This window comes from Crinia signifera, chromosome 8 (genome assembly GCF_055691185.1).
Source record: "Crinia signifera chromosome 8, ASM5569118v1, whole genome shotgun sequence".
NCBI classification, from domain to species: Eukaryota; Metazoa; Chordata; class Amphibia; order Anura; family Myobatrachidae; genus Crinia; species Crinia signifera.
Window position 1 is genome coordinate 77823900 of NC_139224.1, and position 24943 is coordinate 77848842.

General features: G+C 46.0%; 1 protein-coding gene across 1 annotated transcript in view; it reads right to left on the reverse strand.

The window, feature by feature from the left end:
* The window catches only part of PRRX1 (paired related homeobox 1), a 103858-nt gene that overhangs the window by 38436 nt on the left and 40479 nt on the right, over nucleotides 1–24943 (reverse strand). The window contains exons 2-3 of the mRNA XM_083158039.1: nucleotides 10697–10872; nucleotides 1248–1429 (exon numbers count right to left, since the gene is read on the reverse strand). Of these exons, the coding sequence (XP_083014165.1) occupies nucleotides 1248–1429; nucleotides 10697–10872 (358 nt within the window). The remainder of the gene's footprint in view (nucleotides 1–1247; nucleotides 1430–10696; nucleotides 10873–24943) is intronic.

Consider the following 24943-nt stretch of genomic DNA (forward strand, 5'->3'; position numbering starts at 1 on the left):
ACTGTGAAAAATAAAAAAGGTTTGGAAAAAATGGGTCTGATACTTATAGTCTGGAGTCCCGTTTCACCCAGAGGTGGGAGACGTGGATGGAGTTTAAACAATCCTGGGATCAATCCTTATGTAGCTGGAGGGGATTGGGGTCCATTGAACCTTGCTGGATTATTTTTTCATGCTGTAGGATGCTGTTAGAGCCCCTGTTGGAGTGCGGGGAGTCCTCAACAATTGTGCGGAATTTGTAATCCTGATTTTGCAGGTGGTGGTTCCCAAATAGGTATTGCAGCTTTTTGACCCAGGTATTGCAAAGATGGGGGTAATCGGTCTCCAATATTTGTAGTATAGAGTGGTGGTGGGGGTCAGACCAAAGATCAACAGGTGCTCCCTGCATCTTTGGTCTGGCCCCCACCACCACTCTATACTACAAATATTAGAGACCAATTACCCCCATCTTTGCAATACCTGGGTCAAAAAGCTGCAATACCTATTACAATTAGAATGCCGGCTGTCAGGATTCCAGTGTCAACATCTCCACTGATGTTGGGATTCTGATGCTGGTGTTGTGGCCATTGGTCAGGATTCCGGCACCGGAATTTCGACTGCCAACATCCTGATCACCTTAACTGCATCCCATGTGATCATAATAAAACGGTGCCATAGGATAAGTTACTTATTGACAAAAAGTTTGTTTTAAAATGAGAATATTTCCACAGTAGCTTCCTTAGTAATAGCTTATTTGCAAAGAAAATAACTGTGACTTAAGGGCAATTAATTGTGACAATTTTCAGTTATGGAGATGATTGCCACAATTAATTTTAGATGTGTGGGCTCCCCCTTTTGGCAATCCCAATCAAAATCACAAATCGAATGCTTAATCAGGTTTTTAAACATGTTTAATAATCTGGTATTATCTGCAGATCTTTTTTATATGTGTGGGCATTCCCAATTCGTCTTCTTCATCTATTTACATTATGAACAGCTGAAATGACAATCGAAGGGCAATTTCCAGATATGAAGATGCAATCTTTAGATGGAAAAATCTGCCGATCACTGAAATAAATCTGTAATGTGCGGGCAAAGTCAGATAGATTATAAAATCCATTTATCTGGCCAAAAAATCCCTGTATCTGGAAATCCATAAATTGTGATTGCTGATGTATGGGGCCCATTATAGTATTTATTTTCTTAAACATTAGTAGCAATATTTAACACTGCCACAGCAGAAATGCATAATCAGTACTATTAATGCTTACCTATATGGAGATGCAGTCCCCCAAGATAGATACTCATTGGGCCTCGGAGCTGGTCGGGGTACTATAGGTTGTTCCACTGCACTCACATCTCCAGCATACGACTTGAGAAGAGAAGCACTCTTGTTTGCTAACATTGCTCTTTCATTCCTGCGAAATTTAGCTCTTCTGTTCTGGAACCAAACCTGAAAATGAATCAACCAAAAATAAATTATACTGTTTACATTATTTTATTAATAAAGTACTGAAATAGCTGTCCTTCACCACATTCACCCTATTTTGTGATCCTTACCATTGTATTCATTATATACCATTGGATCATTTAAGCACCTACGGTATGTGCACCCAAGTTCCCAAGACAGCAGGAAGATGGGTTTCATTACATTGCGTATTGTTACAAATTGTCTTTTGGTATGGCACTGGGAAAGGGGGGAATGCGTTTAATGCAGGAAACAGTAGTCCACAATGCATTTTTAGCTCTATATTGTGATCATGAAATCTGGTTAGTGTAAGAGGGGATCTATGTTATGTTCTCACAATAGGCCTGATTAGGCATCACATACAAGCAACTGCAAGTGCACTACAACAAGTAATAGCAACCACATTTAGTGGTCCATTTATCAATGAGTGGAATGAAACTTATTGTGCATTATAAAACTCATTGGGGGGAATTTACTAAGATGGCAGTTCTATTTCACATGGTATGTTGTTATGGGCAACCAATCAGAATCAACCTTATTTAGCACCTTTTAGAAGATAATAGATTGTGATTGGTTGCCTATAGCAACATCCCATGTAAAATAGAGCTCCCATCTTAGTACATTTCCCCCATTGTAAGCATATGACAATTAATACCTAATTATCTGAAGCCCCATTTATCATTCGCAATAAATTTTATCATTCACTCTAATTTAGCTTTGTGGAAGGCTTCATGTAAGCAGCTGCACTGGCCACTGTTTTTCCACCTGCAGCGACAACCATCCATTTTGATACTTATGGGGCAAATTAGGGGCATTTTCTAAGCAATCTCACTAGATTGCTTAGAAAATGCCCCTACATTGCTCCGTGTGTAGGGGTATAGCGGTAGCATGCTGGATAAATCTAGTTAATTGCCGGGGTCGCCGGAGTCAGGGCCAGTGTTCTCTGTGGAGAACACTGGCTCTGACATATCGCTCAGTACACAGCGCTAGCACATCACTGTGTGCTGAGCGATCTTGCTGGGCATTCACGCTCAGCAGTGTCAATACGTTTGTAGCCCCATTACAACAACACCATGTTGATGCTAGAGATCTGTCTAAAACAGACGTCCATTAGCCATATGTTAGTTTCAGCATAGTATGGAACTCTGGCTACATGCCGTCTACATTACCATGATAACGGCACAAAACAGCTCTTATACATGCACCCACAGCAGTGGCGGGTCCAATTTCTAGTACTTTTTTTTTTTGTAGAGGAGATCAGCAGCCTCTCATCATCAGCAATCTCCCTTTAAGAGCTGTTGGGCAGGTAGGCGCTAAGATCCACCACCAGAGGCCGCTCTGGGAGAGTCAGGATGCAGACAATCACCTCTGTGCGTGTGCTGTCCGCATCCTGACTCTCTTGCTGACTCTCCTGTAGAAATATACAATATGGGATACACACGGATTACCATCGATGGGGAAGCCGGGGCAGGGCAGGCGACAGGGGGGGGTCAAGGGGGACAAGTGTGACGGGCCCCAGAGATATGAAGGGCCCCAGAGCTTCCATGCCTGGGCACGGCCACTGCCTGTACTAGCTGGCCTGTCAGTGACCCTTGTGGGCCGGCCGTCTACTGTGCACCATCTGTTTTTGGCTGAGTCTGACTGACTCACTGTGTGCCACTGCCGTCTTCTGAGTGTGTGCCCTGCCACTTGGCGCTTAGAGCCATCTACTCCGTGTGTGCGCATGGCCTGGTGCCGCAGGCACACAGCCTTACCCACCGCTGGTGCTGTGGCCTCAGTTTCTGGTTCCTGTACTTTTACTGCGCTGGTCGTCTGTTTCGCACTCTGCGAAAGACCTGCCCTGCCTGTTCGTAGTGCTAAGCATTCTTTTGTGAAAGTGACAGGACAGCAGCAGCCGGAGCCAGCAATAAGCAGGAGCCAGGCCAGCAGGACTGAGAACGGAAGAAGTCCGCACCTGAAAGCAGGATCTGGAGCAGCGAAAGGTTAAGGCTCATGCAGAAGAGCGTTGTTTGGATTTGGGATTAGGTGGGGGGCCCCAGAAATATCATTGTACAGGCCCCCAAGATTTCTGTTGCCGGCCCTGAGCCGGGGATCAAAATAAGTATACTTACTTATCCCCTGCCCCCTTATACTAATACTAACCCCCCTCCCCCTACTGCATCCGAACACAAACCACCAACCCACCTGCAGCCTAAAACAAATCTTTGTACATGCCACTTAAACCGAACCACCCTGCCCCACACTCTCTCTATCCCCCTTTCTAAGTTTCTAATCCTAACCCTGCAGCCTAACCCATACCCTGGTACCCTGTAACCTAAACCTAACCCCCACAGACTAACCCTAAGTCCTGCTCATGTACCTAAACCAAAATTATAAGGTCACTTTTGCTGCATCATTTTTCACATATCAGCAGGGTATGTGTGCTGGTAGAGAAGCCATGCTGTACCTTCAGCATGCCCCATGCTCCCCCCATCCCTGTCGCCCCTGTCAGCATCAGCAATTGTGTAGCATTTCCTTGCCACTGCCACTATTACCAGGTACATGCCTAGTGTGTACCTGGCTGCAATGTGTGTGGACACATCTGTAAATATGAATAGCCAAACAATATTCCCGGATAGTACTGTAATGGCATAATACAATTATTTAATTTTTTATATTTATTTTCATATACTGTATTATTATAGTTAGTACTTATATTGATTAGTGCAAAGCGGATTTTCTCACTACCAGTGTTCTATAATAGGTCGACTGTGTCCAGGTGGGCAGTGTCTAAGTCAACAGACAAAAGGTCAACACAAGCAAAGAGTACACAGGAAAATGGTCGACACATGGAAAGATTGACTTGAGGTGTGCTTTTTTTCTTGTCAGTTTGTGGGTTTCAGAACATGGACCTCAAAATAGTGTACAGTGTCCCCTCACCTGGTTAACTACACTTGTCATGCCTCAGCTGCTCTTTATACACTTTACCATTCGTACGCGTAGCTGGTAAAGTAGAAAAAAGTTCAAAAGAAGAATAAAATTAGAAAGATCCATGTTGACCGTTTCATGTGATGACTATGGCCATGTCGACCATTTAGAATTTTGTTGACCTTTTTACCATGTTGACCTTATGGTGACAACCTATTGACTGTAAACCTTGACACTGTGGACCAATTATCTGGATACCATCATAATATATACAGGGCTTAGAACCCTGCCAATCTATTACATCAATATAGCAGGTGAGGTGAATCACAGGGGCCACTAAAGGCTGAGCATACTGAAGGATTTGTACTACATATTGGGCATGATTGGGGTTTAGACAGTCAAACATGTTTCTCTTTCAATGATCCTGGTGACACAGCTTCACATTGGGGATGTAGGAGGGTCCGCAGGAGCCAGGCACCTATCCTAAAGCTTTTGGAGGGTAGGCTCCTCCCCTACTGCATCCCAGACTTCCCAGTTCGTGTTAGGTGCCCACTGGAGTGGGTGCTATTCTAAAGGGCTGCCGGAGCAGCCGAAGGAGAAGAGTTAGTTAGGGTTTTTATTATTTTATTAACTTTTACACTAGCTAGGTAGGCACAGTGTGAGGATTCTCATTAGTGAATCCTCACACTGCTAGCGCAGCAGGAGCTGACAGAAGCGCGTCCTGTCAGCTCGCTGTGCACAGAGGAGACGCTGTCTGGCCTCCCTGTGCAGCGCTTACAGCTTCTTTTAAGAAGCTGCCTGGGCTCCGGAGCGCTCTGAAACCGGCTTCACGCTAGGTGGGGATCATGGGGGACAGGCGCTCCGTGATGGCGGCGGCCATTTTCTGCGGAGCTTACACACTGAGCTCCTGATATGAGAGGACAGCAGTGTTGTTACAGGCATGTTCCGAGTGGTCCCCAGCTAAGGGGGAGATACTGGAACTAGGAGATCCTACAATGGGAGCGGCTGTCTGGGGGTAGTTGGCGCCAAAAGTCACAGACCCCGCAGCAGCAGGGACTTGGTCCCTTCCCTCACTCTGTTTTGGCGCCATTCAGAACGCTTGCAGCGGAGCTGAGCTGGCTTACAGATCCTGACAGAGTGATTGGATTTCCTGGGCATCGCTTTCCCCATTCTGAAGACTACAGAAAGCTAAGTGAACTGAATATATTGGTTCTGTATATAATGTATGTACATTTAATGCTGTGACTGTGTTAATTGAGAACATCAGGTCTGAGCAACAGTCTGTGGTTTTGGGGGAGGGAGCCTATAATGCATTGAGCGCTTGCAGTGGTTATACACTGAAATTTGTCCCTGAGCAGATAAGGGGGGCTTATGTATTTCTTGCGCTGCTGTGAAACCCATGGGGAGTGAACTCCAGAGGGTAGTGCATCGGAGCTTGCGTGGGCTAAGTCCCTGGGCAGGTCTGAAAATGCTTTGGTGCATTACTGGACAGGCAGAGTGATGGCTGGTAACTTCTCCTAGACCATTGACATTCTCTCAGCAGTCCTCTAGCTCTTTGCCTCAGACCCAGACAGATCCTGACTTATTGCAGGTCATGAAGCATACTGCTATGGGAATCAGCAGGTTTAAATTACTTGTTGGACAAGTGTTATGGTTATTCTGTGGGGACCCCTAAAAGGTCTTATTCAGTGCCATTGTTAGCTGCTGATGAGGAAGGAGAGTACATTTGTTTACTGCTGTTAAACAGGCATTGAATTTGTCTGTGAAGAAAAAACTCCTGCAAAGGTTGTTTTTAAGAGACAGCGTAAGGAAAATGATATCTCCCTGCAGACGAGGGTTTACAAGATTTATTGGAAAACCCCTGATAAAAGGTTTTAGATACCTAAAAGATGTTTAAGCCTGTATCCCATGCCTGAGGATCATGCAGACCTCTGGGAGAAAGTTTCAGTGGTAGATGTTTCTGTGACATGCTTGTCAAAAGTCACTGTGCTATCAGTGCAGGGGGGGAACAGCCTTCAAGCAAGGCAGTGGTTGAAAGGGTGGGCTACACTCCGCCCTCTGATTGCTTCAGCCTGGGTCTCTAAGGCCATGATTGGTGGGTCATTGACCTGTACACTATTTGACATACTGTTCCTTGTGTGTTGCTACTTGCGGAGAAGCCTAAAGCTGCTGCAGGGCTGAGCAGGAAGCTCTCAAAATGGCTGCCAGAGTTTCCTCAGTGTCTGTCAATGCCAGGAGAGTGCTCTGGCTTATAGCTTGGAAGGCAGATAACTAGTCTAAGAAGGCTTAGAGGCATTAGCTTTTAAAGGAAAGCTGTTATTTGGTTCAGAACTGGAAGAGATTATTAAGCAGGCCACAGGTGGAAGACAGCACTTTCCTGCCTACCCCTGCAGCCAAGCAGACATGAAGGTTTTCTGCTTGCAGGCCGTCCTTTCGGCCCTCCCCTAGAGGAGGTGCGTCCTTTCGAGGACAGTCCTTTAAGGGATAGTCTCAGTCCTCCAGGGGCAAGGCCCCAAAGTCAAAATTTGGTTCCTTTCATAAGAAACCAAAGGAGAGGACAAATCCTCCGCATGACTGTCAGGGGTTTTCCCGGTGATCAAGGAAGGGGGACGTCGGTCACTGTTCAAAGACGCATGGGCACTGTTAGACCGGGACTCTTGGGTGTTAGAAATTATAACCCAGGGTTAAAAGATTCCCTTCAAAGGTTTTCCACCGAGAAGGTTCATTCCTACACCACTACCAAAGGAGGCTCGGCTCCGTACAGCTCTCTTGGGAGCGGCTCATTCTCTTTTAGAGAAGGGTGTGGTAGTCCCGGTCCCCAGAGCGGAGTGGAAAAAAGGTTTTTATTCCACTCTGTTTTTGGTGCCCAAACCAGACGGGTCTTTCAGCTGATCCTAAACTTAAAGTCATTAATAACCATTTGTGGGTAGACCATTTCAAAATAGAGTCTCTACGGTCTGTGCTGCTAAGCCTGGACCAGGGAGAATTTTTAGCATACGCATACTTGCATGTTCCTATCCACCCAGAACATCAGGCTCTATTGAGGTGTGCAATAGGAGGCCTTCTCTTGCAATTCCAGGCGTTGCCCTTCGGTCTGGCCACAGCGTCAAGGGTATTCACCAAAATAATGTCAGTAGTGGCGGCTGTGCTTCGACTGAGGGAAATCATGGTGAATCCATTTTTGGACGACCTGCGGTTTAAAGCGGAGTCAGCAGACACGTTGAAGAGTCACTTGGCAGAAACCATCAGGTTTTGCAGATTCACGGCTGGCTTTTAAATTTACAAAAGTCTCAATTGGTGCCGTCACAGAGACTCCAATTCTTGGGGATGGTTTTGGATACCCAATTGCATCGGGTGTTTCTACCAGAGGCAAAGGCCAGGGATCTGGCTGCCTTGGTACAGGAGATCCTCGGGTCTCAGAGCACTTCAGTATGGAGGTGCCTCAAACTGCTGGGGAAGATGGTGGCGTCTTTCGAGATGTTACAGTTCGCCAGGTTCCACTCTAGAGTGTTCCAGTGGAACATTCTGACAGGCTGGTCAGGGAATACTCAGACCATGATGTCAGAACAAATAGTGTTGTTTTCAGAAACTCGATCCTTCCTGAAATGGTGGATGGAGGTGGATTCCCTTCGGGTCGGTCCCTGCAGTCCTGGAGCTGGCTGGTAGTCACTACCGACGCCAGTCTCAGAGGCTGGGGGGCAGTAGTCGTGGACCTGCGTCTGCAAGGCTTGTGGACTTCAGAGGAGTCTGCCTTACCGATCAACATCGTGGAACTCAGGGCCGTGTGGAAGATGTTTTCTCTGGCGGGAGAAAAGATTACAAGGGCTCCCTTTAGGCATTCAGACCGACAACGCTACAGCTGTGGCGTATCTGAATCACCAGGGAGGCACACGCAGCAAGCTGGCTATGTGGTAGGTGTCCCGAATCTTCTTGTGGGCGGAACAGAATGTTCCAGCATTATCAGCAATATTCATACCAGGAGTGGAGAATATAGAGGCCGACTTCCTGAGCAGGGAGGAGCTGATGGAAGGGAAATGGAGCCTGAACCCACAAGTATTCCACCAGATTACACTGAGGTGGGGAACCCCGGATAGGGACCTGATGGCATCCAGGTTCAACCATCAGGTACCCAGGTTTTATGCCAGGACGGGGGATCCACTGGCAGAAGCAGTGGATGCCATGACTATCCCCTGGGAGGGGAATCTTCTTTATGATTTTCTGCCAGTTCCAATGCTGGCAAGAGTGTTGAAAAAGATACAGGCCCAGACAATTCCAGTAATTTTAGTGGCCCCAGATTGGCCAAGGAGGTCCTGGTACTCGAGGCTTCAGAGATTCTCTGTGGACTCGTGGCGTCTACCTCTGAGGTCAGACCGTCTAAAACAAGGACCGTTTAACCATCTGGATTCAGCTCGATTAATTTTGACGGCTCGGCTGTTGAAACCGCCATTTTGAGGAATATAGGATTCTCAGAGGCGGTGGTTAACACAATGATTAAAGCCAGAGAGTCAGTGTCTTCTGTAAATTAGTATAGGGTCTGGAAGACCTATATTCGATGGTGTGAAAGACAGAAGTCACACACATCGCGATTTAAAATGGCTAAAATTGTTGGAGTTTTTACAGGATGGCCTTTCCTCTGAGTTAGGCCTTCAGTCACTCAAAGTACATATCTTGGCCTTGTCAATTTCTTTCCGAAGAAGGGTTGCATTAATACCGGAAGTTCAGACCTTCCTGCAGGGGGTGTCTCGATTGAAACCTCCCTACAAGCAACCAGTAGCGCCAGGGGAATTATCTCTGGTTCTGGAGTACCTTCAAAAGGCGCCTTTTGAGCCGTTAAGGTCGGCTGACCTTAGATTCCTTACAGGGAAACTGGTATTTTTGTTGGCGGTGGCGTCAGCAAAAAAGAGTATCGGAGTTGGGAGCTTTGTCCTGCAAGTCTCCCTCCTTTATATGTCATGATGATAGGGCTGTCTTTCGGACAGTACCCCAAATTTTTTTTACCAAAAGTAGTCTCTGCTTTTCAGCTAAATCAGGAGATAGTTCTGCCTGTGTTTCAACCCCAGAGGGTTCAAGGAAAAGGGGCAAATTGAGGAATTTGGATGTTGTGCGCGCCTTGCGCATTTATGTGGACAGAGGAAAGAGTGTCAGGAAGACTGATACTTTGCTAGTTTTGTATGATGTACAAAATAATAGTTGGCCTGCTTCTAAGCAGACCGTTGCTAGGTGGTTGCGCTCTGTTATAGCGTTTGCATATACTAAAGTTGGTAGGCCTGTGCCAGCCAGGATTAATGCGCATACCACCAGATCAGTCACCACCTCTTGGACGGTTTGACATGGGGCAACAGCTGAGCAGGTTTGCAGGGCTGCCACTTGGTCATCTGTTCATACTTTTGCCAAATTCGATAGGTTCCATGAGTTCGCATCGGTGGACGCATCATTCGGGCGAGCAGTGATGAAAACTGCAGACCTGAGCGTACCCACCCAAAAGGACTGGCTATGGAACGTCACAATGTGAAGCTGTGTCACCTGGACCATTGAAAGTGAAAAAGGGATTTTTGTAAAAACTTACCGTTCAAATCCCTTTCTCTGATATGGTCCTGGTGACACAGCGATCCCTCCCTTACGCTCAGTAAGTATGCCAGTGTTCATGATGTTTCATGTTATAATTGGTTGAAAAAGTTAAATTTAAAATTGTGCATATAATATGTGCAGGCGTTGTACTGAGTTAATGTATTCCAGTGGCTTTGAAAGATTGAACTGAGGAGTCTGGGATGCAGTAGGGGAGGAGCCTACCCTCCAAAAGCTTTAGGATAGGTGCCTGGCTCCTGCGGACCCTCCTACATCCCCAATGTGAAGCTGTGTCACCAGGACCATATCAGAGAAAGGGATTCGAACGGTAAGTTCTTACAAAAATCCCTTTTTTGTGGTTTTTGTAATCTCCTCTCTCAAAACCATAGCAGCAAATCTTATAAGAAATAAGAAAATATACTGGTAGGTTAATTGGCTATCAACAAAATTAACCCTAGAATGAATGTGTGTGCTTGTACGTGTGGTAGGGAATATAGATTGCAAGCTCCACTGGGGCAGGGACTGATGTGAATGTTCATATATTGGGCCAGATGCTCTAAGCTTCAAAAGTGATAACATGGAGAGTGATAAACAACCAACCAATCAGCTCCTGCCTGATATTTTTCAAATACAGTTTGTAACATGGCAGGTAAGAGCTGATTGGCTGTTTATCACTCTCCATTTTATCACTTTTGAAGCTTAGTGCATCTGCCCTATTATCTGTAAAGTGCTGCAGATTATGTGTGGACTGTATAAAATATCTGGTAATAAATCAATTACCTGTACTCGAGCCTCAGTGAGATTAACTCTCCGAGCAAGGTCCTCTCTTACAAATGCATCTGGATAATGTGTCCTCTCAAACACTCTCTCTAGGGCTTGCAGCTGGCTGCTGTTAAATGTAGTCCTGTTCCTTCTTTGTTTCCTTTTTTTCTTCTGTTCTGCATTCAAGTGTTCACCTGAATAGGCAAAAAATCAAAGACAACATTACGCAATGATTTATTTTTATGGATATGAAGTACATGGAACATGATAAGATATTATTTGTACAGAAAAGAGAAAATTATTTTCTTTTGGGCACTATTGCTTAGTAGGGCAAATAAATAACTGGCACTCTAATTTGGTGACAAATTCTAACATAGATCTAAGAAAATTCAATTCAACACTAGATTAAAAAAGGCATACATTTTCTTGAAAAAGAATTATACATAAGGTGAACCAATAGTTTGGCCTTCATTTATGAGCTCAATACATTCAAATTTTGGTTTCTTGCACTTGCCATAACATAGTGGGATAATTTGCAGTTTCCCCTAAAGGCTAATATCAAAGAGCCCATATAATTTTACTGGCCGATATGAAAATAAGTGGTCAATGGGAATTGGCAAAAAAGTTAATGTTAAAACGTGTGCCAATCCCAAATTTTTGGTATGATATCGAGGATTTCTAACATGTTGTATTTACTGGATCCCCTGACTCATGCAGCAGCAGAATTGGGAATTTCTCTGATACCGAACTGATGTATGAGCCCCATAATTTGAACTACTGTACATGCAGTTTAAGTCTCTAGTCATATGTGCATTTTAGCATAATAATGTATAGAAAAGTTATGATTCTTTTAAAACTCTAGTGATGTTTGAAATCTGCATGATATAATTCACAGAAATTCTTTACTAGATAGAGGTCAACTGCAGCAACTTCTGAGGGAAAAAGGTTAATACATCTCGAAGGATATGACATGGCCACTAGTTATAACCATAATAAAATAATATATTTTTGTTATAAGGTAGTAATCTTCATTCAGCCTTAATCAGCATACAGAATTGGGGCCAGATTCTCTAAGCTCCAAAAGTGATAAAATGGAGAGTGATAAACAGCCAACAAATCAGCTCCTGCTTGACATTTTTCAAACACAGTCTGTGACATGGCAGGTAGGAGCTGATTGGCTGGCTTTTGTCACTCTCTATTTTATCACTTTTGAAGCTTAGATAATCTAGCCCTTGGTCTTAAAGCAAATTCTAAACAACATAGGCAGTAAGAAATCACAACCAAAAAGACCAGATAAGTCCGTCATTTATCTTCATAAATGGTCTTGTTCACGTCTTATACAGAAATTTTAGTGAAGTGTACCATAAATCAGATTGTATTGCATTTTAAAGCATTATTACATCCATGACAAAACTAAGCAAAAAATTGTTTATTTTCAAAATTATTTGTCAAAATATTTATTTGAAACCTAAAATATATTTTCTGGCAAAGTTGCCTTAACAATTTCCATCCTTTTCAGTATAACTTTTTCACGTAATCTAAATGATTTTGTATTTAGAATAGTCAGACATGTATCAAATCTTGAGGCAATGAAACCTCAGGATATGACACAAATGGGTACAATTACATTTATCAAAGTAGTTTTTTTGGTACTTGTGTACAATCACGGCTCCCACGATGTCCATCGCATAGCAAAAAATCGCATGCGATCGCATCGCATGCGATACGATCGCATGCGATTTTTAACAGAAATGCATCCAAATGCATTGAAATTAGCATCAAACATGTTGAATGGCCCCCAAATGTCATTTTTGAGGCTGTACCACCCCCACTATCAACGCGAACCTGAAGCGTGGCGAGCGCAGTGAGCCCGCGAGGGGCGGCGGTACGCGTCCCACAACCTTTTCATACCCCCACTATCCACGTCGGCGTGGAGTTGTGAATAGAAAGTGTGGCGAGCGGACACGGATACCTTCACAGGTATACGCGTCCCCTCGCGGGCTTCACAGGTGTCCGCATCCCCTCGCGGGGCTCGCTGCGCTCGCCACGCTTCAGGCTCAGTGGCTCGCTGCGCTCGCCACACTTTCTATTCTCAACTCCACGCCGACGTGGATAGTGGGGGTATGAAAAGGTCGTAGGACGCGTACTGCCGCCCCTCGCGGGCTTCGGGTTCGAGTTGATAGTGGGGGTGGTACAGCCTGAAAAATGACATTTGGGGGCCATTGAACATGTTTGATACTAATTTCAATGCATTTGGATGCATTTCTGTTAAAAATCGATGCGATCGAATGCGATTTAAAAAAAAATGCTTAAAAACTGCAAAAATCGCATCCCATTGCATGTCATCGCATGCCACTACATATGGCATGCGATGGGAGCCGTGAAAGTACACAAGTACCGTTTTTTTAATAAACTTTTTGCATTACCTGAATATTTAATGTTAAAAACAAAGAGAAAAATAATTAACCTAGTTTGGTATACTTTTTAGAGACCCAATCCTTGGCCGTCATTTACTCAATAAATCTAGACTTCCGCTTCTGGTGTGAGGACGCGACTCCCTGTACTCCGCCGGCATCCACCGCACCGAATCTTTTCACGGCCGTCATCGGCCTCCACACCACTTCCCACCACCTTCCTGAGACTCAGCAAGTCCCCTGGGCCCTAATGGACCGCTTTGTAACCCCCGCCTCGCAGCCGGGAGCTCCTGCCGGGCGACAAGAAAAACGGCATTCCACATCCAATATGCCGCCGGACGCCGAGTCGGAGGCCTCATCCCCCGCATTCAATAAATCAGCCTCAGAGATTGATCCAGCAACCGGCGGAAAGGTGTGCAGAGTCCCTGACACCCCAGTGACATATGGGGAGGTAGTCGATGCCATTAGATCCACCATGGCACCCCTACTCCAGCAAGCAGTAGCGGACATCACCTCTCAAATCACTTCCCTCACTAAGAGAGTCACACAAGTGTAAAATGTGCTGGGGGTGGCAACACATGACATAGATGAACTCAAACAGTCTGTTAAATATCTCATATCTGATAATTATCAGGTGTGGAACAAACTGGATGATGTTGAAAACAGATCCAGGAGGAATAACCTCCGTGTAGTGGGTATTCCTGAAAATGTCAAGGGACCTGCACTAGCACACTTCGTAAAGAATACTCTGCCCACTCTGTTGGTGATTCAGCAGGAATGCGGAGATCTCGTGATTGAACGGGTACATAGGGTGGGCCCCCATCTCCTACTAATCCTAGACCAAGGGTCACACACTTTAAATGTCTTAATTTCCTGCACAAGCAAGCTATGTGAGCAGCATCACACAGAATTAAAGATCTGTTGTGGGAGGGCAAGAAGCTGTTCATATTTCAGGACTACTCTGTGGGGTTAACCAGGGCCCGTAAAGCATTTTCTCCCATTTGCTCCAAACTAATTGATGAGGGCCGAAAACTTGGATTACTCTACCCAGCCCGGCTACGTATTTATGATGGCACGTCCCACAAAGACTTCCTAAACCCCCGAGATGCCTAGGCCTATCTCAGAGTATTGGTCGCCCAGAACACTCAAGATATAAGTGATCCTGCGTCATCCACCCAAGCCCCCTGAGATCCCCCATCCTGATGACATTTAATGGAACTCTGCTCATGCACCTCTATGTGTGCAGGTCTCATCAAACTCTTACCTCCTTTGGAAATCACAGGCTATTAGGAATATGCAGATACCACCGACTACAATCCTCCCCCAAAATCCTTACTGATCCGATTTGAACAGGGTAATAAGAATGTTTTTTTAGGTGACTCAGTACTCATCTTTAAGTTTATGGTGGGTGATGCCGGAGAGCCCGGGCTTATTTTCCCTCCACCGTTGTATTACCGGAACACTCTCTATCAATGTTTTTTTTTTTTCCATCAATAATTTTTTTATTAGAAAAACAGTATTGTATGGGGTACAGAAATAAAAAATAGGGGGAACATTGGTAAGAATGGGGGAGGGGGGGTAGGGACGGGGTACATCCAGAAAATATTGGTTAACATATTACTAGTAGATTTAATTCACAGGAACATCAACAAAAATTAATAGCAGCAACCTCCCGTTTTCCCAATAGCAAAGTGTGGACACTTAGGAGCTCAATAGCATAGCATAGGAGGTGGGGATATCTGGCGGGATGTGGAGCATTCCTGAAATGAAGATGGTTTGGGCGATAGGCCTACTAACACTTAGGTGGTAGGGATTTCATTCATGCTGAATTGGAGAGGGTCGGAATGGGAAGGATTCGGGAAATACTGAGCTCCCTCACCCTCTGTCACATATGTGTGCCATGGGAGCCAGCTCACAGAGGGGGAGTTTGATGTATAGGAGTATGGAATGAATTCTGTTTCCATTAGGAAATGGTAATTCGTTTTAAGAATAACTTTCAATAACGTTGGGGGGGTGGGTTGCTTCCACATTTGGGCCAGATTGGAACGAGCAGCAATGAGAATATGGCCCAGTACATATCTGCTTTCAGGGGGAATGTTAGGGGGGATTATATGGAGCAACGCTAAAGCAGGGTCGGGTGTAACCTTCATTTTGAGTACCTTGTCGATCAAGGTGAAGACCTCCTTCCAGTATTGCAGAATCGCGGGGCAGGACCAGAATATGTGAAAGATTTGGCCCACGCTACCGCATAGTCTCCAACATAGGTTGGAGCATGTGGGCCAGAATGTGTGGAGTCGGTCCGGAGTGAGGTAAAGTCTGTTTATCAATTTAATATGCATTTCAGTGTGGTTGAGGCACCTAGACATAGTGTAAGATGATAGAAAAATCTTTTGCCACTGGGCCGGTGTGAAAGTTACACCCAGGTCCAGCTCCCATTTTTTTTGGGCACCTGACTTAGGTTGGTCATCGGGGGTTATCAGAATTTTGTACCAGAAAGATATGTCACCTTTGGATTTAGCTAGGAAGGGTCGAGTAAGGAGTGTCTGTGAACGGGTGTTCGGAGAAGTGTGGGTAGGAGGAAGTGACTTCCACCAATGTGCAACTTGGAGATAGTGCAGGTGTTCTGAGGAAGGGATGGAAAATTTTTGTTGTATTGCGGGGAAAGGTAGGAGGAAGTTTCCGTCTAGGATGTCGCTAAGTAGTGAGATACCTTGAGTTTTCCATCTACGTAGGTTAAGGTTAGGGATTAGTCTCTCTACGGTCGTGATGTGTATACTGGAGATTGTGCACGCTGGTGAGGGCATGGTGGTGGACAATTTGTCCCAGGCCTTCAGGGATGCTTGTGTAGATGGGAGCAGGGCAAGGTTGCTTGGTCTGAAGGACTTAGGGATCCGTAGTAAATCTTTAAGAGGGATAGAGGGAATAGAGGCCTGTTCAATGTCTACCCATCCCATCTGTAGCTCCGATCCAGCATAGTATTTAAGGGAAGCTAAGAGACAGGCCTCCTGATACTGATATAGGTCGGGTATACTCAACCCACCCAGAGCTTTTGGGAGAACCATTCTGGACCGAGCTAGAGCGGGGGGTTTAGAAGACCAGATGTATTTAGTTAAAATGGAGGTACACTGTTGTAGATATTTTTTCGGAAAGTTATATGGGATTGTGCGGAACAAGTACATAAGTTTAGGGAGAAGGGACATCTTAAATGCAGCCATACGGCCTAGCCACGAGACATCATATGCTAACCAAGAATTGGATATGGTGGTTAAGGTTGCGAGGAGGGGGGTGAGGTTCGCAGAGAAAACATCTGTGGAGTGGGCGGGAATGTACAAGCCTAAATATTTTATAGACTCTCTTTGCCAGTTATATTGGTATGTTGTGGATAGGTGTGCTAGGGAGGGTGAGAGATTAATAGGGAGGGCATCTGTCTTTGTGGTATTGAGTTTATAGTAGGAGGCAGCACTGTATGCGTCTAAAGTGGAGTGGAGGAAAGGGAGCGTGACAGTTGGATTGGTCACAAAAAGGAGAACGTCATCCGCAAAGAGGCTTAGTTTATGGGAAGAGGGGCCAATTTTCAGGCCAGGGATATTTACGTTATTGCGGATAGAGGCGGCGAGGGGTTCAATTGAAAGGACAAAGATCAGAGGTGATAGGGGACATCCCTGTCTGGTGCCGTTCGTGATGTCAAACTTATTTGATAAGAATCCATTACTAAACACCCGGGCCGTGGGGGAGCTATATAATGCGAGAATGGAGGTTAGAATGCGGTCTTTAAAGCCAAAGCGGGTAAGTACTTCACGCATGTAGTTCCAGTTCAACCTGTCGAAGGCCTTCTCAGCGTCTAGGGATAAGAGGAGTAAATCCTGTTCTCCGGAGAGGGAGTCGATCAGGTTGAAAACTCTTCGTGTGTTATCGGAGGCCTGTCTCCCCGGTACAAATCCCGTCTGGTCCGGGTGGACCAACAACGGGAGAAATTGGTTAATGCGGACCGCGATCATTTTGGCAAACAATTTGATGTCACTATTTAATAGAGCTATGGGGCGATAGTTATGACAGTGTGCGGGGTCCTTTCCGGGCTTAGGGATAGTCACAATGCGGGCCTCTAGTAGTTCGGCGGGAAGGGCACCAAGGGTGGAGAACTCATTAAAGAGGTCAGTTAAGTACGGGGCTAGAAGCTCTCGAAATGTGATATAGAAATCCGTGATAAACCCATCAGGGCCAGGAGCTTTGTTATGTGGCAGAGATTTAATGGCTGCCTGAACCTCCATCGGAGTCCAGGGGGCATTAAGGGATGTTAATTGTTCAGGGGTAAGAGTGGGGAGCTGGATAGAGTCAAGGAAGGAGGAGATAGTTACATTGGTGGGCTGGGGTGTGTTAGGGTCAGAGGACAGATTATATAATTGGGAGTAGTAGCGTGCAAATTGGTTTGTAATATCCTTGGGGTTTAGAATTTTTTCATTATTGGGAGAGAACACATGTTTAATCCTTTGTCTAGCCTGTTGTGCACGCAGTCTACGAGCTAGCATCCTACCCGATCTATTGCCTAAGAGATAGAATTTTTGTCGCATCCTATTTAGTGCTGACTGCGTGCGAGATAGGAGCAGTTTCTGTAGTCTGCTACGTACACTTGAGATTTCTTTTTTAAGGGCTCTAGAGGGATTAGTTTTATTTCTAGATTCCAGTTCAGTTAGGCTGGACTCTAGGTCAGACTGCAACTTAAGGGATTGTCGTTTAAGGGTGGCACCCGCCTGAATAGCGGTGCCTCTCGTTACTGCCTTAAAAGCACACCAATGGTTGATAGTGGACGTGTCGTGTGGGACATTGTTGGACATGTATAATTCTATGGAGTCCAGAATAGTTTTTTTAGACACAGGGTCTTTTAGGAGGTGGGGAAAGAGACGCCAGGGTCGGGGTGGGGTCTGGGCGGAGTTCAGATTCCACTTCCAGAGAACGGGGGCATGATCAGACCAAGTTATGGGTAGAATGTCAATGTCTTTAGTATTTTGCAGAGTCCATTTATCGCAGATAATGAGATCTATCCTAGAATAGGAATTGTGGACAGGGGAATAGAAGGTGAAGTCACGCCCAGAAGGGTTACGGGATCTCCAAATGTCGTACAGATCAAATTCAAGTAGTAGATTACGGAAGGCTAGGGAGGGGCCAGATGTAGGAGGGGGCCGATGGGGCGGTTGTTGGGACTTGTCTAGTTTGGGGTCTAAAACTAGGTTAAAATCTCCGAGTATAACCAGAGAGCCCTTAGAGATCTTACGTATTAGAAGGAATAATTTACGGAGGAAGGGTACTTGGTTGGAGTTGGGGGAGTATAGGCATACTATGGTAGTCAATTTATCCTCCAGGAGGCCCGTTAAAATCAGATATCTACCACATTTGTCGGACGTTTGGGAATGTAAAACAAAGGAGGAATGTTTGTTAAACAATATTGCAACCCCGTTACGCTTAAATGGGCCATTTGCATAATACCCTAAGGGAAAGTTTTTATCCTTAAATATTGGGGGGTTATTGGAAGAAAAGTGAGTCTCCTGTAGTGCGACAATGTCTGCCTTCTGCTTGTGAAAGAAGGAGAGCGCTAATCTACGTTTATTAGGGGAGTTTAACCCCTTAACGTTCAGTGAGAGGAGATTAGGCATTCCGGTCTAGGGTGTATGCACTGTGTGGATTTAGCTGAAATGGGACATGGGGGGTGTCCAGTGAGAGGGGCGAATATATTGCTCCTGGGAATAGTGAAGTTCTGGATAAGGGGCGGGGGGGGGGGAAGAGAGAGGATGCAGGGAGGGAATCAAAAGGAAGAGATCAAAAGGGAGGAAGGACAAACAAAAAGGTCCAGTGTATCGGACCTGCATGACTACTGCAGGGGGAAGAAGAAGCATGCAGTAGTGTAACATAGAGTGGGGGTGGCTTGGCTTAAAGAAAGCTGCCACTCAAACAGTACAGTAGTAAATACTAAACATATAACAAGATACATCTATAGTGTATATATATAACCTAACGAGTAAACATTTTGTAAACATTAGTGTCCTGACTTGTAATAGTTGTGGACAAAGTAAACGGGTGTAAAAGACCTCTAGTTGTAGATCTAACAAATATAAAGCATACTTATCAAGAGTTTCCCATCCCGGTGGAGGGGAAATAAGGTCAAGGGCACCCGAGTTGAACTAACTTGTAGTTATCTGAAGTGTTATATTGGAGACCCTCAAGTAGTGGACCAGTCCTGGCGAAGGGTCTGGGGACGTTTTGGCTCCGGGGGCCGAACAACAGAAATATCCCAGTCCAGCAGGAGCTTAACTCCTGCATCAAGAGAGGAGACGATGTATGTGGAATCTTCGTAGGAGATTATCAGCTTGACCGGAAATCCCCAACGGTATCGGATGTCGTGAGATCTGAGTGCGGAGGTGATCGGGGCGAAGGCTCGTCTATTGGCAATGGTCGCCGGAGAGAAGTCCTGGAATATCTGAAGGCCACCCAGGAGATCTGTATTCTTCGCCTCTCTCGTCGCTCTGAGGATTCGCTCCTTGACTGTGTAAAAGTGGACCCGCAGGAGGGTGTCTTTTGGAAGCTCGGAAGAGACTGTCCGCGGCCTGGGGAGGCGGTGGATGCGATCAATCAGAAGCTCTTTGGCATCAGCAGTTGGAAGGAGTTTACGGAACAAGGTGCAAGCATAGTCCTCTAATTCAGAATTAGAGACCGAATCAGGGATGCCCCTGATCTTGAGGTTATTGCGTCTGGACCTGTCCTCGAGATCCGCAAGTTTAGATTTGAATTGTTCCATGTCGTGCTGTTGGCGATCATATGAAGAAATTAGGTCGTTATGAGAAGTAACGAGTTCTTCCATCTTGCGTTCCAATTGGTCCGTACGGTCACCTATAGCGACCAATTCGGTCTTTACTTCGTGGATAGCAGATTTCAGGTCCTTGGACAGTTCTGTCTTGAAAACAGAGAACACTTGACATAAAGACTTCAAAGTCACAGGAGCATCAGAGTCACAGTCAACACCCGACACCACAAAGGGGACAGCGTTGGGATCCATTGAGGAAGTCGCCGTTGTTGGTGGGCTGTGTCGTGGAGGGGGTGTTTGTGGGGGTTTCCTAGGAGGGAGGGAGACTCTGGATGGCTGTGGGTCTTTAATCTTCTTGGAAGGCATAGCGTAGCAGCGCCGGATACTTGTTATGAGGAGATTCTCTAGAAGTTGGAGTTGCCAGGAAGCTGTTTAAAAGATAATTCTGTAGTGGTTTGTTACATGTTTTTTTTTTTTTTTTAGAAGAGATGAGTGGCAGCTAAAGTGTTGAGGTGGTTACATACGGAGACCGTGAGCAAGTAAGTTACAGAGGCAGTCCAGGGGGAGATAGCCCTGCGTCACCTGTTGGACCCACCAGGGTAAAGTTGTGTGGAGTTTGGTGGTCGGATATGCACAGATCTACTGTATACAGGGAGATCGCCGTAAGTCGCCTCCCCAGTCACCAGCACCGATAGTCTCGCAGCTAAATTGGTGAGCTGAACCTTCCCTCCGTGGCCAGCAATGAGGGGAGTTATATCAGGTAAAGGCAGGTAGCCTACAGTATTTTCTGTGTAATTACAACCAGCGGTCACTAGATGGGGCTAGCTCTTCAGAAATAATAGATAGCAGTAATATGCCTTTACAGCATAAGCATAGGTTTGAGTGTCCCAATGAAGGCAGAGAGTTTGGTTGTATTGAGCTGAACCTTGGGGTGTATGTAGGCTAGGTATTGCTTCAGCCAGTGGGTCTGAGTGGCGGCAGGGGGATTAATTATAGCTCAGGACAGAGCAAGGGATTGTAGGTCTACCAGGGGTTATGGGAACGTGGCTGCCCAATGGAAGCTGGAACCGTGTGGGTATTCTGTAGGTGAGGCCAGCGCCTACTGACTCACCCAGGGAGGCTCAGCACTGCTCCCTCAGCGTCTCACGCAGGCTGGGATCCCCCTCTCTCTGTCGGAGGGTGAAGCCGGAGCCCCTCCGGAATCCAAGATGGCCGCCGGCTGTCTGTAAGGGGAGCCACGTCCTCCTCCGTCCGCACACCGCACACCTCGCGGCGATGCTCCGGCGGCAGTGGGGGGGAGAGGTCGGGACAGCAGCAGGAGGGAGGTCCAAGGCACCCGGGAGCGGCGTCTCGGGGACCCGCACACCTCCGGCGGCTGGCTGCAGAAATCTAGGCCCCGGCTCCTGCTAGAGAGGTAGGCCGCAACCCGCGGGGAGAAGCGCTAGACTCCCCCGGCTCCGCAGCACATACCTCGCACCACAGGGGGGTTCCGGACTGGTAGATGGTGGGTGCCCGGTGCCGGACGGAAGGTAAAGGGCTCCAAATAGTGAGATTCGGGCAGGAGCTGATCTCAGGCACGTCTGCCTCGATTGCCAGTTAGGCCACGCCCTCTATCAATGTTTGACTGTGCTCTTCTTGAAGATTATAATCCCTGAAGTCCAGATTCACAGATTTATTTACATATAAACCAGTTGCATCTAGGGCCTTATTTTAGTTCACTCTTTCTGACAAAATCCTTCTTAGATGGGCAAAACCATGTGCACTGCAGGTGGGGCAGATGTAACTTGTGCAGATATAATTAGATTTGGGTGGGGTTTTACTTCAAAGTGAGATCTATATTGCAGTGTAAAAATAAAGCAGCCAGTATTTTCCCTTCACAGAAACAAAATAACTCACCCAAATTTAATTCTCTCTGCACATTTTACATCTGCCCCCCTGCAGTGCAAATGGTTTTGTCCATCTAAGAAGGATTTTGTCAGAAAGAGTGAACCAAAATAAGGCCCTTAGTTCTTTGTGAATCAGTGATATTACTTTATCCTATTAGGATGTATTACTGTTGTTTTCTATATGTTTTCCTCCTGTCTCTGTCATACCCCCACCCTCTCTTCCTTGGTGTTTCTATCCCTTCTTTTTCATTTGATCAGGTAACCCAGATGATATATCCATCTCAATGCAAATTATGGCCACACTGACCATGGGATCATGGAACGTCAGTGGCATCAATTCCCCGGCCAAGAGAAGGAAGATCCTTACATATCTTAAGAAACAAGGTATACATATTGCTTGTTTGCAGGAAACCCACCTAATCCCAACCGAGGTGCAAAAGCTTAATACCTTAGGATGGCAGGTGCTTGGATCTAGCCCATACACATCCAAAGCTAAAGGAGTGGTTCTCCTAATCCAAAAAAATATGCCCCATGAAGTTACAGAGGTTATCACAGATCCGAGGGGACGCTACCTTATCTTAACTCTAACATTAGGCACCAGCAATTTTACTCTTTGTAATGTTTACGCCCCCAACGTATTCTCTAAAAGATTTTTCCAGCATCTTATTGCAAAACTCACCCCCAAGATTCCAAATTCCCTAATAGTCTGTGGAGACTTCAATTTAGTGTCTTCAACCTCACTAGACAAATCGAATCCCCCCTCTTCTTTGCACTCCCTTCCAAAGTTAGGGATCCCTGCTTTCTCGTCAAGATTACAGTTAATTGACACATGGAGAGCTTTACACCCTGTGGACAAAGAATTCTCCTGCCTGTCTGCAGCACATAATACTATGTCCAGAATTGATTATGTCTTACCCTCCCACACGATTTTTGCTTCTATAACTGAAGCTCAGATCGCTCCTATTGTACAATCTGACCATGCTTTGGTCTACTTCTCAATAGAATCACCTCTTAAAACTCCCAAGACTACACAATGGGGATTTCCCTCATACTGTACCTGGCCAATTCTAGAAAATTTAAACAACACTTGGAAAGCACCTGGGGAGACTATACCACTAACAATGCCCAATATCTAACATCAGACCCATCCCTATTCTGGATGGCTGCTAAATCAGTTCTTAGGGGTGCTATCATATCTTACGTCTCTAAAATGAAACCGGAATACACCTCCACTTATCTGAAAATGCAGACCACTCAACGACAGCCTTTCAGCAATTTAAGGCACACCCCACAGACTCTTATAAACACATCTACATATTAGCCAAAACCGACTTTGACAGCTATATGCAAATGCTAGGAGACCGACATCTATTTTCAGTGAATTTTAAATACCATAAATTTAAGGAGTAAAAGTAGGGAAACTTTTAACTAATCTGCTTAATGGCACTCGCCCCCCCCCCCCCCCCCCCACGGTTATACACCCAATTCAGACTTCGACAGGGGAAAAGCCTTCCTCTAATGCTGAAATAGCTGAGGTCCTCCGTGACTTTTATTCAAAATTTGGTACTCTTTACTTAGCACGGCGCCCACGATTCTCATCGCGGTCATCGGTCATGCACTAAAAAAACGGGTGCGACGCGACCGACGCGATGCCCGCGATTTCCCATAGGTAACAATGTTAAAAGTCTCAATGGACGCGATTTTACTGTTCAATGCCTCAATGCTCGCGATTTTTCCATAGGAAACAATGTTAAATGGGCCACACAGCCCTAATAGTCCCCCTGAAGTCTTAAATGGCCCCCACAATTGTTAACGCCACCCCACGATCAACGTGAACCCGAAGCGTGGTGAGCGCAGCGAGCCTGCGAGGGGCGGCGGTACGCGTCCTCCGACCTTTTCATACCCCCACTATCCACGTCGGCGTGGAGTTGAGAATAGAATAGTGTGGCGAGCGCAGCGAGCCACCGAGCCCGAAGCGTGGGGAGCGCAGCGAGCCCCATGAGGGGACGCGGATACCTGTGAAGCCCGCGAAGGGACGCGTTTACCTGTGAAGGTATCCGCGTCCCCTCGCGGGGCGCGCTGCGCTCGCCACGCTTCGGGCTCGGTGGCTCGCTGCGCTCGCCACACTATTCTATACTCAACTCCACGCCGACGTGGATAGTGGGGGTATGAAAAGGTCGGAGGACGCGTACCGCCTCCCCTCGCGGGCTCGCTGCGCTCGCCACGCTTTGGGTTCACGTTGATCGTGGGGTAGCGTTAACAATTGTGGGGGCCATTTCAGACTTCAGGGGGACTATTTTGGCTCTGTGGCCCATTTAACATTGTTTCCTATGGAAAAATCGCGAGCATTGAGGCATTGAACACTAAAATCGTGTCCATTGACACTTTTAACATTGTTCCCTATGGGAAATCGCGGGCATCGCGTCGGTCGCGTCGCACCCGTTTTTTTAGTGCATGCGATGGCCGCGATGCCCGCGATGGGCGCCGTACTAAGTAAAGAGTACCCAAAATTTGTACACTGCCCCCCCCCCCCTAGCAGAGCAGATCTCCTTCCGACCCCCTTCCTGAACTTCCTACAGATTTTTGGGAGACCCTGCCGTGCCCCCAGATCTCTCAATCTGACGCTAATGCACTAATTGCTCCTATTCATATAACTGAAGTGGAGGCGGCAATAAGGAATCTCAAAAAAGAAAAAGCACAGGGCCCAGATGGCCTCAATGGTGAATTTTATAAATTACTCCTCCCACAAGTTAGCCCTGTACTAGTTTCAGTGCTCAATTCCATTCTTGAAAAAGAGGTCCCCCTTCACACTTCAACTCAGCTATACTCAATAAATCTAACATTATTTATAGGAAGGCCAAAACATTGAAAACTATGTATGTTGGACCCAGTTAATAAAAACATATAACAAATTCAGAAAAACATAATTTCTTAACAAAACCTAAAAAGTTCTCTCTGTTCAAATTGTAATGTTTCAAAATTTATGGATTAAAAAAACCAAAACATTTTGGTTTGCAAATATTTTACATAAAAAAAAGATAACTGAAAATCTGTATTTTGAATAATTGTGCATCATAATAAAAAATCCTGTCTGGGGTGAAGGGCGGCGCTGACCTGTCTGCTAGGCTGTGAGTGAACGCAGCCTAGCGAACAGGTCTGAATTAGACTCCAA